Below are 20,392 nucleotides of genomic sequence, written 5' to 3' on the forward strand. Positions count from 1 at the left end.
TCTTTAGGAGAAACCTCTGGGAGTCCTGTATCTATAGAACCTGAGGAAACATGAGAAGAACTAAGAGCAAACTCTATATGAAGCAATTGTGTCCATGACATGTGTGATGTGACAGATGGGGATTCTCCAGACACTGGAGGGGAGGTCACTGGACTGAGGGAGGAGTGATGGCGCTGGACTGTGCCGCTCCTCACTAATAGCACATACTGGACCCCACATGGAGGGAGACTGTGTGTGTGTGTGCTCCTGGAGCATGATGGGAGTTGTAGTCCCTCCATATAGTGTGTGCACTCCTGGAGCATGCTGGGAGTTGTAGTCCCTCCATATAGTGTGTGCGCTCCCGGAGCATGCTGGGAGTTGTAGTCCCTCCATAAAGTGTGTGCGCTCCCACTGTTGGAATAATAATACTAATAATAGGAAGGGACAGCACAGACATCTTCCCTTGCTTGCTGCAGATGGACTGATAGCAGTACAGACATGTTATCTTAGATGCTGAGAAATTCTGTGAGTTCTGTTCAGAAATAAAGTTCTTTTTACTATTCCACTACTGGAGAATGATCTGCAGAATCTGCTGCTAACAGGTTCTGGGCCCAGCATCCAAGTATTGCAGTATCACAGTACAATAGGAAAGTGTGAACAGTAAGAAGATAAAAGAGAAAGATAAGATGGCTGCCAGCAGCAATCCTGGGAAGTTCTCAGTACCTGACAAACCAGAACTACCAATCCTGGAAATTCAAGGTGAAGAGAAGGTACAAATGGAAATCTACACAGGAGACCAAGCCTGATCCTCCATCAGATGAATGAATAGAGAAGGATCAGAAAGCACAGAGCACTATCTCCCTCAGTATAGATGATGACCAGATTGTACACATATGCAAATGTCACACTGCAAAGGACATGTGGGAGGAGCTACAGAAAGTGCATGAAAGAACAAATCTCAGCAATAAGCTTTATCTAATGAGGAAACTGTATCAGTCTAAGCTAAGCAAAAGGGTACTTGCAACATATGGAGAAGATTATGATGCTACATTTTCTACAGTTGCTAAACAAACTACATTTAGAGTGTTAATGTCTGTAGCAACAGGGCAAAACATGAAAGTAAGACATTTGGACATTAAGACAGCTTTTTTCTAGAAGAAGAGGTTTATATGTCTCAACCAGAAGGTTATATTAAGAAAGGAGAAGAACACCTTGTGTGTAAACTGAAAAAATCTCTTTATGGCCTAAAACAATCGGCAAGAGCGTGGAACACTAAACTGAATGATGTTCTACTAAAACAGGGGTTTACAAAATGTCAAGCTGCTCCGTGTTTATACACAAAATGTATAGCAGATAAGTGGATGGACGTTCTTCTGTATGTCGATGATGTTATCATAGCTCATCAAGAAGAAGCTGAAATTACAAAGGTAGGAACAATTTTGAACCAACATTTTGAAACAAAGGATCTTGGAAATGTGGCACATTATCAAGGAATCCAGATCCAGAGAGAAGATGATGGAAGTTTCCTTCTCAACCAGAAAGCTAAAATTGTCTCCGTTCTCAACCAGTTTGGGATGTCAGAAGCCAAAGGCGCTTCAACACCAATGGATCCATCTTACCTAAAGTTGGAAGGAGAAGATGACTTACTACCTAGTAATGAGAGCTACAGAAAAGTAGTGGGGGCACTACTGTACATAGCCACTACTACTCGCCCTGATATTACAGCGACAATGGGCATTTTGTGCCGACGTGTAAGTAAGCCACGTCAAAGAGACTGGAATGCTGTTAAAAGAGTCCTCCAATATCTAAAGCAGACTCAAGATATGAATCTAAGGATATGTGCAAATGGTGATCTGAAGCTCACAGCCTACGTGGACACAGACTGGGCTGGAGATTTAAGTGATCGAAAGTCAACAAGTGGTTACTTGTTCAAATTAGGAGAAAGCCCAATTTTTGGTCAAGCAGAAATCAGGTGTCAGTTGCATTATCATCAACAGAGGCAGAATACATTTAAGTAATTTGGTTGAACCAACCACTAGAAGAGCTTGGTAAAACTCCAACTCAACCTGTTACGATTTATGAAGACAACCAAGGATGGACACAGACTGGGCTGGAGATTTAAGTGATCGAAAGTCAACAAGTGGTTACTTGTTCAAATTAGGAGAAAGCCCAATTTTTGGTCAAGCAGAAAGCAGGTGTCAGTTGCATTATCATCAACAGAGGCAGAATACATTTAAGTAATTTGGTTGAACCAACCACTAGAAGAGCTTGGTAAAACTCCAACTCAACCTGTTACGATTTATGAAGACAACCAAGGATGGACACAGACTGGGCTGGAGATTTAAGTGATCGAAAGTCAACAAGTGGTTACTTGTTCAAATTAGGAGAAAGCCCAATTTTTGGTCAAGCAGAAAGCAGGTGTCAGTTGCATTATCATCTACAGAGGCAGAATACATTTAAGTAATTTGGTTGAACCAACTACTAGAAGAGCTTGGTAAAACTCCAACTCAACCTGTTACGATTTATGAAGACAACCAAGGATGTATTAAACTTGCCAGCAGTGAAAGGATCAATGCCAGGACCAAGCACATTGATGTAAGATATCACCATCTGCGTGATTTAGTGGAACGTGGTATCATTGACTGCGAAACTGACAAGATGATAGCGGATGCGCCATGACAAAGCCATTGCAAAGAACCAAGTTTGAAAATTTCAGGAACATGATGGGACTGACTGGATGAGTAATTGTAAAATGGGGGTGTTGGAATAATAATACTGTATGCAACAATTACTTCTGTATGTAATGTATATATGAGCCTTTGTCTAGGGACATTGTAAATGTTAATAAAGTTAGGCTGTTTAAAAAAAAACTCTCTGAGACAGGAAGAGACTTGGGATAGGCCCTAAGTTCCTTGGGAGGGTCATAGCCCTTTATGACCACCCAAAGGCTAGAGTCAGGGCAAATGGGTTCTTTAACCTCATCCGAATAAATAATGGCACTCGCCAGAGGAGTCCTCTCTCCCCCTTCTATATGTAGTGGTGATGGAACACTTAGCAATTGCGATTAGGAACAACCCTAATATACATGGCATCCAGATAGACCATAGACACTACAAGACGGCCCTGTTTGCAGCTGATTTGTTGTTATATATCTCCCAGCCCAGAGTCTCCCTTCCCTCGCTCCTCAAAGAGTTTGAGTTTTATAGCCACCTAAGCAACTTCAAAATCAACTTTAACAAATCTAAGTCGTTGAATGTTTCCCTCCCTACGGAGGAAGTCCAGTCTATCAAGGAATGCTTCCCTTTCCGCTAGGGCCCTATGTCAATTAAATACTTGGCCATGTATGACAAAAAGCGCCTCTCACGGTTCGGCCAGATAAATGTCATAAAGATGGACATACTGCCCCGCTTCCTTTACACATTTCAGGGAGTTCCATTAATTCCCCCATCCTCATTCTTTAAATCCATCAGGACTGCAATGTTATGCTTCATATGGGGCACCTCTTGCCCTCGGATCGGGTGGAAATGTTTGATACGCCCCAAGCCTTCTGGGGGTGCAGGACTGCCGGACTTTAAACTTTACTACCAAGCGTCCATCCTAGTTCGCATACCCGACTGGCACTACCATCTGCCTTATAAACAGTGGGTTCAACTGGAACAATATAGATCCATGGTTCCTATTAACCTATTCTCATGGGTCTCCGCTCAACACGTCGATATCAAACCACGGACCCTATTCCTGGCCCAAACCTTGAAACTATGGAGATCTCTTATTCAACGCTCGATCCTGTCCAGACTGTTTAGCCCTCTAACACCGCTATTTCAGAACCCAGATTTCCCCCGGCTATCTTCAGAACTACCTTTCTGGGACACTCGGTTCACGAGGACCTACGCATGTATGATATAGTGGGTTAAGCGCCGATACCGCTCCTAAATTAACTAGCGGATCTTTCTGCCTCTTCCAATCATTCTTGGCTAGAAATCACTCAACTGGGATCTTTTCTCAAACAACCATAGGGCCTACAACGCTCCTATTAGGCCCTTTGAGAAGCTCTTTTGCTTAGCATCCCCTCCAGAACACTGCACCTGGTAAAAGAGTCCGATACTTCGGCCTTACTCTATCTCGCTGGCTGGGGATTGGGATAAGTCATTTCTGTACACTCAAACTCTCCGTAGAATGTTCCTCTTAGGAACAAAACTACAAAATAATTTCTAGATGGTACAGGGTTCCTACCTTTCTGCCCTACATCTACCCCTCAACCCCGACTGGAGATGCCGACTAGACAAAGGGGACATACTCTATATATGGTGGACATGTTGTGACATTTCTCCGTTTTGGGACCAAATCTTAGAAGCTACGAACGACCTCACAGGCGCTACGACCCCTAAGACCTCAGAGGTGGCTCTCCTCTCTATTCTCCATAGGGCCAAAAAGAAACAAAATAAATAGCCTGTTAAGGTTCTCCTTTACTGCTGCCCAGTCTGTCATCTCTAGAAATTGGCGCTCCTCCATACCTCCCTCCATCTCTGACTGGGCCCAAGAATTACTACACCTCTCTCGAATGGAGAAGATCATGGCCGACACTTCTGACAAATCAGAGAAATATTTATAACTGTGGCAGCCGTAGCTAGCCCTCCGGGACTCCCTGCGGTTAAAAGATATCCTGACTTGGAGTTATGGCAAAAGAGCCTCGGGATTCCATCTAACTCCCTTCTGTAACTCTTCTCTCCTAATGTATCCTCAATACTCTGGGTCCTTCTTGTCCCATTCCCTCTGCCATTTTCTCGCCTTTTCTCTTCCTTCCCCCTCTGTCTTATTGTTCTGCTTCCATTGGTTTGAATTGTGTTTCTTGTCTCTTTTCTCTGCTCGCGAACAAGGCTGTCCCCGACTTTTCCTCCCAAAACGTGTATGAAATACCCCATATCCTGAGGACAAAGATTGCTCTCCTGCTGGGACTTATTTTCAGATATACTCCCTGTATTGGCAAGTGTTTAATGTTTTTGTTTCTGCATAAATTTTGATTTGTATTTGTTACAACTCGTCATCTGTCTACTGAACAGCGGAACCATTGCATTCCCTCTCCCATTTCACTTGGGATGGACACAGACGCCTTATCGTATATCATAATTGAATGGACACTACGAGCCTATACTGCTTTTCTTGTACTATCTTTACCTGTTAATGTTGTACACTATTTTGAAAAAACTTTGCTGAAATAAATGATTGAATATAAACCGGCACAACGAACAGTTTAAATAAAATATACAATTTTACCTATTTTGTCAATCAAATGCAGTAAAAAGTGATCAGAAAAACCTATCTATACATACATGGTATTATAAAGGACACCACGTCCCACAATAAAAGCTCTCAACCAGCTCTTTAGACCAAAGATTAAAAGAGTCAATCCTTTTGGAAAATGGTAATGCCAAAAATAAAAGATTTTTCCTCCGAAAAAAAACCTGTATATATTCGAGTATAAGCCGAGCTTTTCAACACAAAAATTGTGCTTATTCTCGAGTCTATAAAAAAAAATTAAAACTGTACTCACCTTTCCGACATCCCCCATAGGTCTTCTGCTTGCTTTGCTTCCATCTCCGTCTTCGGGTCCTCTGGGGTTTTTACCGGTTCCTCCAGCTCCTCTTCGGGTCCCCTCGCAATGCCGGCGGTGCACAAACAATGATGTTGGAAAGCAGCTGACATCATTGCGTGTACCAGCCATGTTAGGGGACCTGAAGAGGAGCCGGAGGATCCCAAAGAGGACCCGAAGATGGAGTCGGAGCACCCAAAGCAAGAAGGGGCGTCGGAAAGGTGAGTACCATGTTAATTTATTTTTTAAAGCCTTGGCATGCTCAGAGCAGGGGATGGGCTGGCTGTATACTTGGGAGGGGGGTGGCAGGGTCGCTGGATATATCTTGGGGGCAAGGGGATGGCAGGCTACATACTGAGAAGAGGGGCTGTTTTCTATCACTAAGCCAGTTACTTACCCAAATACAAAGATTTTCCCCTAGTCCCAGCAGTTCTATTTTATGTACCAGATGCTTTTGAAAAGTCCAGATATACAACATCCACAGTGTCCCCCAGGTCCAGTCTAGAACTTACTGGGTTATAAGGTTGTGCACAGTGAGATACTCCAGGATAGCATCTATAACAAATCCCTCAAATATTTTTCCCACCACAGAAGTTAGACTCACAGGTCTGTTGTTTCCAGGATCGCTTTTTGATCCTTTTTTGTATATTGGTACCACATTTGCTATGTGCCAGTCCTGTGGAACAAAACCAGTCCTCAGAGAATCTTCAAATATTAAAAATAACGGTCAATCCTGGTACATAGTTCATGCAGAACCCGGGGGTGTGATGCGCCATCATACCTCTCCCTGGGTTAAACTGTTGACATTCCAAAGAGAAATTACATAATTTTGATACCCTGTCAGGTCTGTTGGTGAGGATAAGGTCCAGCAGTGCCCCCCCCCCTCTTGTTGACTCCAGGACTAGTTGCGACTGGTAATTGTCATTTGTTGTTGACAAAAACACCTTTGAGGGACCTGCAGGTTTCTGCCCCCCAGTCAATATCTGGGTAATTGAAGTCTCCCATGATAAGTACTTCCCTGCGCTTTGAAGCCGCATCCATTTCACTTATCAGCATTTCCTCTGCTGCCTCCATTATATTTGGAGCCTTATAACAAACCCCTAGTAATATTTTTTTTCCGTTTCCTCCCTTATCTCCACATTTTCATTTGCGTTACTGATGTCATCTCGCAGGACGGGCTTGAGGCAAGAATTCACATATAAACAAGCCCATCCTCCTTTTTTATTTATAAGATCCTTTCTAAAAAGACTATAACCATCTATAGTAACAGCCCAGTCATAGCTACTGTCCAGCCATGTCTCGCTGATACCCACTATATCATATTTCCGCTCCAACATCAAGAGTTCCAGTTCCTCCCTTTTGTTTGTGAGGCTTCTGGCATTTGTGTACATGCATAGGGGAAATTGACTTTGTCACAACGACAACAGCAACACCTCCATTCATGATCACAATTACACATATATACAAAACAGTAAGATACAACATACATATACATATAAATAATAACAATTATTATAAAAGAGTCATAAAAAGTTAAAAAGGAGAAAAACACAATGGTTACAGATATTAATTACTAATTACTTGCCCATGTTAACTAATACAATTGCCCTAGGTATAAAGGAGTTTTTAAAACGATTCGTTCTACATTTCATATGCAGAAACGGGTCACTAAATGTACTACGTTGACCCATCAGTGTGTTATGTAATGGGTTTTTCTCATCACATACAATGGACTTAAATTTAGAGAGCACAAGCGCACACAAGACTGACTCCCAATCCTCTGTTTTAGTGCCAACAATTGAGTTCACCTTCCTAACCAGTTTCTTAAACTTGTTTAAGTCAGTCGTGCGAGCATTATATCCCCAACATACCACCGCATAGAATAAAACACTTCCAATTACAGACTGATAAAAGGACAACAACATCCTACGGTCCACATCAAAAGACCTGAGCGATCTTAAAAAGTACAGTCTCCCGGACGCCTTTTTATACAATTTCTCTGAATTTATATGCCACAATAACTTATCATCCAGATAGACGCCCAGATACTTATAGTCTGTGACGCGTTCCACTGCGACACCCCTAATCTTCGTAGGCTCACCATCAGTATCACGTTCTTTTCAGACAAATCTCCCTCTTTTATACACCCTATTATCGCAGTGTCATCCGAATATTTCTGCAGGAAACACTCACTTCTATTTTTTTTTTAAATCTGCAGTGTAGATGGTGAATAGAAACGGGGCAAGAACAGTCCCCTGTGGGGCTCCAATGTTACTCACAACCACATCCGACACCGTGTTTCCAATTTTCACCTTCTGCGGTCTTAATATCAGATAATTAAAGATCCACTGAATTAGGCCAGAACCAACCCCCATTTTACCCAATTTCTGACATAAACGTTTCGGGATAATCCTGTTAAAAGCACTCCCAAAGTCGAAGAACATTATCCTGATCTCAGACCCCGGCTCGTCCAGATGCATGTATACCCTGTGAAGCATATAAAGAATCGCATCTTCCACACCCAGACGTGGTTGGTATGCAAATTGTAGAGGGTCAAGATACGGTTCAACTACTTCAGCAAGATATCGCAGTACAAAACGCTCAAACACCTTCATAATTATTGGTGTTAACGCTATCGGGCGGTAGTCATTTGGTTCTCTCGGAGCCCTGACCTTTTGTACCGGAATAATACACAACGTCTTCCATAACGTAGGAACCACAGCAGCTGAAATACTACGATTAAACAGTTCACAGAAAACAGGACCAAGTTCCCCAGAGCACATTCGAAGGATCTTCGCGCTTACACAGTCCAGACCTGACGACTTTCTAACCTTTAATTTCTTTAGTTCACCTATTACATCCTCTGCCAGAATTGAAAGACCAACATCATTATTGGCCCTATTTCCCAATCCATCATCATCTTCGTCAATGTCCCCATCACAATCGGTACATGGGTTCCCTTCCCCTGTACTAAACCGATTAAAAAAGGAGTTCAAGGCATTTGCATTATCTCTATCCCCTGAAAAACCACCCGTCTTTGCTTGCATCCCTGTTATTAGTTTCATACCCTTCCAGACCTCGCTGACCTGGTTGGCAGCCAATTTGCCTTCCAGTTTCTCTTTATATCTATTTTTACATTCACGGATCATAACTTTAACCTCCCTCAGTAATTCCCTATACAGGTCCCCATCCTTTACCCGAAACGCTTTATGTTTCTGCTTCAGCAGAAGTTGAAGCTCTTTAGTAACCCATGGTTTAGAATTAGGGTATTTCCTAATAGTCTTAACTGGCACTATAGAACCTACACAGAAGTTAATGTAATCAGTCACCGTGTCCACACACATGTTAATGTCCCCTTCAGACTCACTAAAGAACAGGTCCCAATCTGTTGTCAAAAAGCATGACTGTAATTCACACTCCACTTCCTCAGACCACACATTGACCTGGAAAGAACTAATCGGTTTACTGTGTCTCACCGAGTAGTACTTGGGGTATAACAGGGTTAAATTATGGTCAGATCTTCCTAACGGGGGCAGAGTAACTGGACGATAAGCATCTTTAACATTGACCAACAACAAATCCAGGACATTCTCTCCTCTGGTTGGGTTGGTGACATATTGCCAGAACTTTGGAAATAGTTTTTTCCCGTCCACGTGATTAAAGTCACCCGTGACGATTATCAAACCATCTGGGTACCTAGTTTGCATATCTCCAGCCACCGCTTGCAGAGTGTCACCCGCAGTTTCTCTATTTGCAGAAGGGGGGATATATGTGACAATCACCACAACTACTGTAAATTCCCTTGGTAGATATATAGGTCGAATTGCTACTACCAAAATCTCAATGTCCTTACAACAATGCTGACCACGAATCGTTACCTGTCCCTTCGGACACCAAGAATCGTTGGTATATACCATTACACCCCCACCCCGGCCTTTACCACTTAGCCCAGACCTGTCCAGCCTAAAAAGACTAAACCCTGGCAGGGACACCGATGCATCAGTGATATTTTCGTGCAGCCATGTCTCATAAAAACACAGCAAACAGCAGTTGGAGATGGACTTTTTATACATAACTTGGCTTTGCAGCTCATCAATTTTGTTCACGATGGACCGGACATTCTCTGTCAGTATGGAGGGAATAAATGGTTTCATCCCTCTCTTTGATATTTTACACTTTCTTCCGCCCTTACAACCCCTATACCGTCTCATCACTTCTTTCGGTACCCATGGTCTTCTGAAACAACCCTTTGGAATTCCTTTCTTAATAACAATTAACATGTATCTTGACCACACAATTCTCGAGTTCCCCTTATCCAACCCGTTTATACTTCGCACTACAGGTTCCATCCCATCAGCACGATTACAGACCTTAATGTTATGCCCAACCTTACACTGCTCAAGGTTACTGGTGTTAATACAATTAATCCCCCTAACATCTTCAGAGGGTGACAATACGGATGCAGATCGGCTGTACCCTAGCCACTTTAGAGTTTCTTCACAACTAGGTTCATGCACCAAACCGTAATCCTCGGACCTGGCCAGACAAGGCAGAGACCCATAATCGGAGTTTTTACCATATACCCATTTAGGAGCTAGCGGTACCCAGTCTGACCCCTTTGGGATCCCATCACTGGCCATAGTATAGTCCGTCTCGGTTTTAATCCAGTGGCAGCTACCCGAACATTTCCTGTCCTGAGTACTCCCATTTGAGAACCGAGGGACCTCATACTGATAGCCGATAGGCCCCATACAGGGGGAGGTTACATCCCGGAAACCAGGATCATCCCTAACCCCCCAATTAGCCAAGACATTCGGGCGACCACCATTGCCCCCCAGGTACTGGTCTCTCCAAGGGCTCTTACCTTTACTGCCGTAACCAGAGTCCAAGGCTACGCGCTTTCCATCAGGGCACCATGCGTCTCCAGATTGCCATTCCGGTACATCCAAATTCAATGTAGAGTCCTGCGTCGATATAGAGTCCTGCATCAATATAAAGTTCTGCATCAATATAGAGTTCTGCATCAGTATAGAATTCTGCATCAATATAGAGTTCTGCATCAATATAGAATCCGGTAGCAGGTCTGTTGGTCAAACAGCAGCAGCGGGACTGTTGGTCAGACAGCAGGACAATAGGCAGCGGGTCTGTTGGTCAAACAGCAGGAGCAGTAATCAGCGGACTGATGGTCAAAAACAGCAGAAGCAATAAGCAACGGGGCTGTTGGTCAGACAGCAGGAGCAATAAGCAGCGGGTCTGTTGGTCAAACAGCAGGAGCAGTAAGCAGCGGGTCTGTTGGTCAAACAGCAGGAACAATAGACAGCGAGTCTGTTGGTCAAACAGCTGGAGCAATAACAGCGGGTCTGTTGGTCAAACAGCAGGAGCAGTAAGCAGCGGGTCTGTTGGTCAATATGGTTTTCCCTATCCCTATTACTTTTGTTCTTAGTCCCCAATCTCATTCCAGCCCCCCTTCCTCCCCCATGGACTATGACTCTTCCCTGCTCCCTGTCTACACTGTTTCTTGTCCTGCACAAGTGTAGTTGCCCTCCCCCCAGGTCTCTAGTTTAAACACTCCTCCAACCTTCTAGCCATATTTCCCCCCAAAACAGCTGCACCCTCCCCATTGAGGTGCAGCCCATCCCTAATGTAGAGCCTGTAGCCGACAGCAAAGTCAGCCCAGTTCTGAACCCAAAGCCCTCCTTCCTACACAAACTTTTGAGCCACTTATTTACCTCCCTGATCTCCCGCTGCCTTTCTGGTGTGGCACGTGGTACAGGCAGTATTTCGGAGAAAATTACCTTTTAGGTCCTTGCCCTGAGCTTATGGCCTAAATCCTCAAAATCATTTTAAGGACTTTTTACCTACCTCTTACTTTGTCATTGGTGCCAATGTGGACCATGACCGCTGGTTCCTCACCAGCCCCCGGTGATAAGTATTTGGCCCGTTTGCTCAGTGTTGAGAAGAAGCCGCTTTGGAGATGGTACAGCCATGAGGCGTCTTGGGAATGATACAAGAGCCGGTGAGAAGGCATCAACAATAAACAGGAGAATAAAAAAAATAATTGCTGGTTGAGATTTTTCTATTAGGAATAAGGTTTAACTTGAGTCTGAGGAAGCCTGTCCGGACCCGAGCGACGATGGCCGCATAGTCTATCAGCTCCGTGCTTCCCCGGCCTCACGGCACCCTAAATCAGCCCCATCCAGGCTTGCATGGGGAAGAAACTTACCGGGAAGCTTCCCCGAGGACCCCGCGATCCACCGAATCCCCTAGCAACGTTGGACACGTTCGTCCGCCACCATCTTCCCTTCAGTGCGGAACAGACTCTACGCAGCCTAACTCTTGCTCTCCCGCAGAGTCGCGGCCTGCTGGGACTTCACCGTGCAAGGTACGGTCCCCCACACTGGTACAGGCAGGAAGGGAGCCTGAGGAGAGGTTTGGCTGTCCCTCCGAGACCTCTGCAGCCATGTGCGCACCCGTCACCATATTGGGACCGCTTTCAGTCACTGCGGCCTGCCCGGATCTCCCTCTACAGCCACAGAAGGCAGATAACCCGGCAACGCATTCTGCTGGTGATCAGGGCCCCTACCTTTCTAGCCTAAATCCTGCTGCAGAGGCTTTTACTCCTTGGCCATTGCCTACCCCATCCTGGCCTCTCACTGGACTCCAGCCTCTCCTACTAGGGATTTTTCATGCTGTCCCCTCTATTTGACTCCTCCATCATGCCACCGAAGCCCCAGAGGCCTCCACCATCTCCCACAAAGGGACTCCGTAAAAACGCTCCAACAGGCTCTGCCTCGCCCCTACTGTTACAGAAGCTTTATGTTCTCATTCTCAGAATTATTCTTCCATAAACTCCCTAACGCCTCCAGCGGCTATTTTGGACAATGCTCAGTGGTAAGCCTTACTTATGCAACTTCCTACCAAGCAGGACTTTCAGAACATGGTACTGGAGCTAAAGCAGACCTGTGAAGCTAGCATTGTGGCGGTTCAACGCAATCTTAAGCAACTGTGTGAACACGTTGATATTGTGGAGGGGGACCACCATGTCACTCGCCAATACATCGATTATCTTCAGACTGTGTCGCAGCAATCTTTTGCACTACGGGAGCATAATAGGCACCTGGAGGACCTCGATAATAGAGGCCGTCGGCAGAACATTAGGGTCCGCTGTCTTCCTGAGGCGACTGGAGATGAGGATCTTAAGGTGACTCTGGAGGCCATCTTCAATATGATATTGGGGGAGTGGCCTAACCATAGCATTAAGTTCGTTAGAGAGAACACAGAGCCCTGAAACCTAAGGGCTCAGCCGCAAGACCCCGGCATGTCATCTGCTGCCTACAAGACTACGAACTCAAGGAATCCATCATGACTAAGGCCCGTACCTTAAAAGATTTTGACGGTGCGCCTATCCAGCTACACCCGGATCTCTCTTGGATAACCTTCCAGAAAAGGCGAGCTCTGCGTCCTCTTCTTCAGCTACTTCGGGACAATCACATCCTCTACTGCTGGGACTTACCCTTTGCCAGGAAGAACGGGAAGACAGCTACCCTCCTCACTATGGAAGACCTGCAGGGATTCTGCGAGAATCTGGACCTCACCTTGCCAGACCTCCCTGACTGGGAACCTTTGGTCCCCTCCTTTCCCACTATGGCAATCGGTACCCCAGAAGAGGCGTCACGCCCCTTTGGTTTCTCCGAGGGTGTCGCCTCGCTCCCCTGATGATTCCCCCCCCCCTAATTTCCCTCCTCGGGACACTGTCAACAATGTATCCTTTTATCAAGGTCTAATGTATTCTGTAAATTTATGTTAGACCTTTACAGTTTCTAGGATCTGATATAATTCATGTTTGATGCTTAGACAAGTTTCTCTTACCCTCCTGGAAGTTTACTCTCTTTGTCGGGAGGTTTGGGGGTGCACTGGAGTGGCCATCTTTAATAGCCTCCTCTGGTCCTCCTCCTAACCTTGGGACTTTTTTCCTGTTGCAAAATTGGAGCCGCTACTGTGGCATCTTGCATTTATTTCTCCATTTATTAAACCCGGTTTCCTTGTCCCTACTCAGAACATTTTTGGTTCTGATACCTATGACACTTTTGGATTTCTTAATGTTTTGTGTTTTGTTCGTCTGTATGTGTGCACCCCCTTTCCTTTTATTTCTTCCCAATTTACAGGTCATTGATAACTTGCATATATTCTCCGTCTTTGGATGGCGAGGGGGGCCCTTCGGATTGTTGGTTTCCTTCCTAATCTTATCTGACCCTCTAAACAGAAGCAACAACACCCAAGTAAGGATCCCCCACGATTAAGTGTATTACTTTAAGTATGAAGGGCCTCAACTCTGATGCCAAGAGGTGCTCAGGTCTCTGCGCGCAGGGGTGGCGTTCCTTCAGGAAACCCATTTTGATAGTTCCTCCTCTTTCAACTTTGCACCCAGACACTTTCCTCTTATCTACTCAGCTCCATTGGCCTGACTGTCAGCCCATGTAACTTAACTTTATATATATATAACATATTCTGCAGCCATCAGCAGGATACAAGGAAAGCAAATCCAAACACAGAAATCTAAACTGGTAATGTCCATAGTGTAATAAAATTTTCATGGATTCTCTCCTGTGTGACTTCTCTGATGGGAAAATGGGATTTCTGACCAAAACAGTTGTACATGAAAATGGTTTATCCCCCGGTGTGAACTTTCCGGTGTTTAATAAGCCTTGAATTATTGTTGAAACATTTCCCACAATCATTGTATAAAAATGCCTTCCCTGTGTGAATTCTCTGATGTCTCTCAAGATTTTATTTCAGGGCAAAAAAATTCCTACATTTCAATTCTTCCGATTTGATTTCAGGGTGAAACAGATGTACATGTAAATGGTGTATCCCACCTTTGTGAACTGATGTTTAACAAGCCTTGAAACAATGTTATCGTTGAAACATTTCCCACATTCATTGCATAAAACTGGCTTCTCCCCTGTGTCCTGTGTGAGTTTTCTTATGTCTCTCAAGATTTGATTTCAGCCTATAACATTTTCCACATTCATTACATAAATACGGCTTCTCTCCTGTGTGAATTCTCTGATGCAAAACAAGATCTGATTTCTTAATAAAACATTTCCCACATTCTGGACATGAAAATGGCTTCTCCCCTGTGTGAATTCTCTGATGTATAACCAGATATGAATTATCTCTGAAACATTTTCCACATTCATTACATAAAAATGGCTTCTTACCTGTGTGAATTCTCTGATGTTTAACCAGAACTGAATTATCTCTGAAACATTTTCCACATTCATTACATAAAAATGGCTTCTCCCCTGTGTGAATTCTCTGATGTATAACCAGATATGAATTATCTCTGAAACATTTTCCACATTCATTACATAAATATGGCTTCTCCCCTGTGTGAATTTTCTGATGTATAACCAGATATGAATTATTTCTGAAACATTTTCCACATTCATTACATGAAAATGGCTTCTCTCCTGTGTGAATTCTCTGATGCAAAACAAGATCTGATTTCTTAATAAAACATTTCCCACATTCTGGACATGAAAATGGCTTCTCCCCTGTGTGAATTCTCTGATGTATAACAAGATGTGAGTTCTGATTAAAATATTTCCCACATTCGTTGCAAAAAAATGGCGTCTTCTCTGTATGTCTCCTCTGATGTAAAACAAGATTGCATTTCTTAATAAAATATTTCCCACATTCTGGACATGAAAATGGCTTCTCCCCTGTGTGAATTCTCTGATGTATAACAAGATGTGATTTCTGATTAAAATATTTCCCACATTCTTTGCATGAATACGGCTTCTCTCCTGTGTGAATTCTCTGATGTTTAACCAAATATGAATTATCTCTGAAACATTTTCCACATTCATTACATAAAAATGGCTTCTCTCCCGTATGAATTCTCTGATGTATAACAAGATGTGATTTCTTACAAAAACATTTCCCACATTCTGGACATGAAAATGGCTTCTCTCCCGTATGAATTTTCTGATGTACAACAAGATATGATTTCTTACGAAAACATTTCCCACATTCTGGACATGAAAATGGCTTCTCCCCTGCGTGACTTCTCTGATGTTGAATAAGATGTGATTCCTGACTGAAACATTGCCCACATTCATTACATAAGAATGGCTTCTCCTTTGTGTGAATTCTCTGATGTTTAACAAGACTGGATTTCTGAGTAAAACATTTCCCACATTCGGGACATGAAAATGGCTTCTCCCCTGTGTGAATTCTCTGATGTTGAACGAGATTTGATTTCTGACTAAAACATTTCCCACATTCATTACATAAGAAAGCCTTATCTCCTTGGTGGATTTTTACATATTGATCCAGACTTGATTTCTGGGTACAATTTTTCTTTTCTTCTTGGTGACTTTGAAGATGAATGGGATTTGATTCTTGACTAAGAGGCTTCTCACATTTCCGTCCTAAAAACTTCCTCTTATCTCCATGATTTCCCTCCTCTGTGGAAAGATGTGACTGATCGTCTTCTACTTCACCACAAGGAGATGAGGGGGGACGTCCATGGGAACCTCTTGTACTTTCAGAACCTTAAAAATATAGTAAAGAAATAAATATTGGAAGTTTCCTTTTCCCCAGTTACAAGCAGAAGTAAAGCAGCCAGTCAGTAACATACAGTCATCTTGAAATGAAAAATCATGAATATTAATTGAAACTATAATCCACTGCCATATAATTGATTAAAAATCGAATATAACCAAACTGGATTTGTCTACTTCCAAGACATAAGACCATATCCATTTCAGGCTGGAGCTAGGAAACCACTAAAACAAGTGGTAGAAGCCTCAGGCAGCCGTATATACAGGATAACTGTACTACTATAGTACAGAAGTTTCCTCTCCAGGCCCAATCCCAAGAAACTCCATCGTGGACATTTAGTACTATTTGTATATCAGTGTGGTGGAATGTTTCTGGCCCCCCACCATCTTGTTTACCCTTTAGCCATCTCAGGATTCCAGTCTGCATAGTGATAAGTTGCTTTTGCTATTTCTGCTTTTAGTATTTTTAGCTCTCACAGTAGAGGGGAATAGGTAGCCTTAACCGGTTCGCGACCGCCCGCCGTGTATTCACGGCGGCGGTCGCGTTCCGATGCATGGAGAGGGCTCGTAGGCCGAGCCCTCTCCATAGCCGGTAAGTCTCTGCTGCATATTGCAGCAAAGGCTTACCGGTAACACCCGCGATCGGTGCCGGCACCGATCGCGGGTGTTTTCTTGCTGATCGCCGCCAGCAAAGCTGCCGGAGGCTTCAAACATGGGCACATGGGCGCCGCCATCTTTCCGAGGATCGCCGCTCCCCATGACGTCATTGGGGAGCGTCGATCCGTCGCCATAGTAGCTTCGGGTCTCACGAAGACCCGAAGCTACTTTGGGTTAACCCATTCATTGCAATGTGCTATCAGCACATTGTAATGTATGAGGAGTAAAATCCCCATATACTGCCATACTGTAGTATGGCAGTATATGGTAGGATCGATCAGACAACCTAGGGTTAAAGTACCCTAGGGAGTCTGAAAAATAGTAAAAAAGTTTTAAAAAAATTATAATAAAAAAACCTAAAAATTCTAATCACCCCCCCTTTCTCTAGAACTGATATAAATATAAATAAACAGTAAAAATCATAAACACATTAGGTATCGCCGCGTCCGAAAATGCCTGCGTTTAACCCCGTAACGGAAAATCGCGTCCAAAGTCAAAACTGGCACTTTTTTGCCATTTAAAAAAAAATTTAAAATTCTATAAAAAGTGATCAAAAGGTCCTACAGTCCAAAAAATAATATCATTGAAAACATCATCAAAAGTCGCAAAAGATGACACCGCCCTCAACTCCATACAACGAAGTATGGAAAAGTTATAAGCACAAGAAGACGGCAAAATAAAAAAAAAATTTTGTTCATGAGGTTTTAATTTTTGTAAATGTATGAAAACATTATAAAACCTATACAAATTTGGTATCCCTGTAATCGTACTGACCCAAAGAATAAATTAAATGCGTCATTTGTGGCGTGAAGTGAAAGCCGTAATATCCAAGCCCACAAAAATACGACACAAATGCGTTTTTTCACCATTTTCACTGCATTTGGAATTTTTTTCCCGCTTCCTAGTACATGGCATGGAATATTCAATGCGATCACTATGAAGTGCAATTTGTTACGCAAAAAACGAGCCATCACACAGCTTTTTACGTGTAAAAATTAAAAAGTTATAGATTTTTGAAGGTGGGGAGTGAAAAATGGAAATGAAAAAACGGGAAAGGGCCCGGTCCTTAACCGGTTAAGATAACCACATGTCGCAAAAAAAAACATCTTGTGCACACCCTGTTCTGGTCAGCTCCAGGGAAGGTAAAAAATTAGCAAAGAGGGGGAAATGGAAACTTCAAAGGAAGAAACGTGTACATTTACGAGAAATAGCAACTTAAGGGCTATTAGCGTCTTTTCAGAGAAATAGCTTTGGGGATTTTAGGGGAGGAACTCATGTCACTGACTTTGTACCTTGACTTTGGCTGCCACCGCGGACAAGTCACACCTGTGGAATGACCTGGTGGTACCAAGCCACGCAGCAAGTCCAACCCGCTTTGCGGCGGGCTCTGGTGAAAACCGGGTGCCACTTAGATTCCAGTCCCAGGTGTCGGCTTGTGTCATCGTCCGCGATGGTCCACAGGGTTCACTATCCCAGAAGCCTGACAGTATCCGTCCAAGCCAAGGTTTCGCTACATAAACTGGCTGATCTTACCACCCTTGTGGTCCAGCAGTCCCAGCAGATTGCATCTCAAGGAGAACAGCTTGGACAAATTACCGACATACTGCAGCAGTTGATTCAGCAACAGCGACAGATCCTTGCTACCTCTCCTGCTACCCCGCCTTGTCTTCCTGCCGCTGAACATAGGCTGAGACTCTCTATGCTTACCAAGTACGATGGGGACCCCAAGTTGTGCAGGGTTTATCACTCAGTGATCCCTGCACATTGAACTTCAGCCGTCTCAGTTTGTCACTGAATGGTCCAAGGTGGCATTCATCATCACCCTTCTCTCTGGGCTGGGCTAGCCCTCTCTGGGACAGAGGCGATCCGGTCAGGGCTACTCACACAACATTCCTGGCGGCATGACAGTCCGTTTTTGAGGAACCTACTCGAGCCTCCTCAGCTGAGACTGCGCTGCTATACCTGCGCCAAGGGGACTCGTCCGTGCAGTTTAGTTCCGTACCCTGGCCTCTGAACTTAACTGGAATGATGCAGCCCTGATGGCAACCTTTAACAAAGGACTTTCGGTTCAAATGAAAGATGCATTGGCAGCTCATAATCTGTCTACTATGAGTGGCCTCATCACTCTGGCCACTCGGATTGATGTTCGGTTAAAGAAGAGCACTGGAAAGTTACGTCTGGAGCATCCGCAAGCCTGCGTTTGACGTTTACCTTGCTTGGCACCTGCCTTTCAAAGGCCGCTCCGGCCTCCGGCCGTACCTTCTACAGAGGAACCAATGCAGAACCCGACTCTCCCTCCAGGAGCGTTCCAGACTACGTCAAGAGAACCTCTGCCTGTATTGTGCCAGTCCCACACTTCATTGGGGTTTGTCCCGTTCGTCCCCAGCGTCTGGGAAACGCTACCACCTAGGGTTCTTGGGAGAAGCGTCTCTAGGTGAGAGCAAAGCTTCTCCACACCTGAATATTCCCGTGCTCCTCAGCTTCGCCACCAGTAGTCAGATTCAGATCACTGTTTTATTTGGACGCCGATTCTGCGGGGAACTTTGTGGATGTCGCTCTGGCCTCCCAGCATCTCATCCCCGTGGTACTCCTCAAGAAGCTTCTGTCAGCGAACAAATTCTCTCCGACCTGGCCGGTACTGCACTGAGCCCATCTCCCTGCAAGTTGGAGCTCTGCATAAGGAGAGACTGTCCTTTTACATACTGCCATGTTCCACCTCATCTCTCCTGTTGGGTCTTCCTTGGCTGCAGCTTCACACACACACACACACCAGTCCTTGATTGGAAGACAGGGGAGATTCTTTGTTGGGGACCAGAGTGTCAGTCTCGCTACATGGTACCTGTCCTTGTCTCCTCTGTAGCTCCCAAGACTCTGGAGGGCCTACCAACATGTTACCAGGACTTTGCCAATGTATTCTCCAAGAAACAAGCAGAGACTTTGCCACCGCACCATCCCTACGCCTGCCCTGTGGATCTCCTCCCAGGTGCCTCTCCTCCCCTTGGTCGGGTGTATCCTCTCTCAGTTCCCGAGACGGCAGCAATGTCGATGTATATCCAAGAAAACCCGCAGAGGGTTTATATGCAAGTCCTCCTCTCCGGCTGGTGCAAACATCTTTTTTGTGACCAAGGAGGATGGGTCGCTCAGTCCTTGCATTGACTATCGCGATCTTAACAAGGTCACGGTTAAGAACCGCTACCCATTGCCGTTGATCACAAAGCTCTTTGACCGGCTGCGTGGCTCCAAGGTTTTCTCCAAGCTGGGTCATACAACCTCATTCGGATCAGCAACAGTGAAGAGTGGAAGACTGCCTTTAACACTCGTGATTGACATTTCGAGTACTTTGTAATGCTCTTCGGACTGCATAACGTGCCAGCCATATTTCAAGAATTCGTCAATGACATCTTCAGGGATCAGCTGTATACTTGTGTCGTAGTCTATCTTGACGACATTCTGGTATTCTCCCCGGACCTTGAATCTCACCAGTCCCACGTACGGCAAGTTCTTGGACGCCTCCGGCCAATCGCCTCTACGCCAAGCTTGAGAAATGGCAATTTCACCAGCAGAGCCTTTCTTTCCTCGGCTATATTATCTCCGACAG

At 44.5% G+C, this 20,392-nt stretch overlaps 1 protein-coding gene across 1 annotated transcript in view; it reads right to left on the reverse strand.

The window, feature by feature from the left end:
• Positions 1-14,328: 14,328 nt before the first annotated feature.
• Positions 14,329-20,392, reverse strand: part of LOC140119979 (uncharacterized) — a 43,189-nt gene continuing 37,125 nt past the window's right edge. Inside the window, exon 3 of the mRNA XM_072139408.1 lies at positions 14,329-15,873. Within this exon, the coding sequence (XP_071995509.1) occupies positions 14,507-15,873 (1,367 nt within the window). The 3' untranslated portion in view covers positions 14,329-14,506. The remainder of the gene's footprint in view (positions 15,874-20,392) is intronic.

This window comes from Engystomops pustulosus, chromosome 2 (assembly GCF_040894005.1).
Source record: "Engystomops pustulosus chromosome 2, aEngPut4.maternal, whole genome shotgun sequence".
NCBI classification, from domain to species: Eukaryota; Metazoa; Chordata; class Amphibia; order Anura; family Leptodactylidae; genus Engystomops; species Engystomops pustulosus.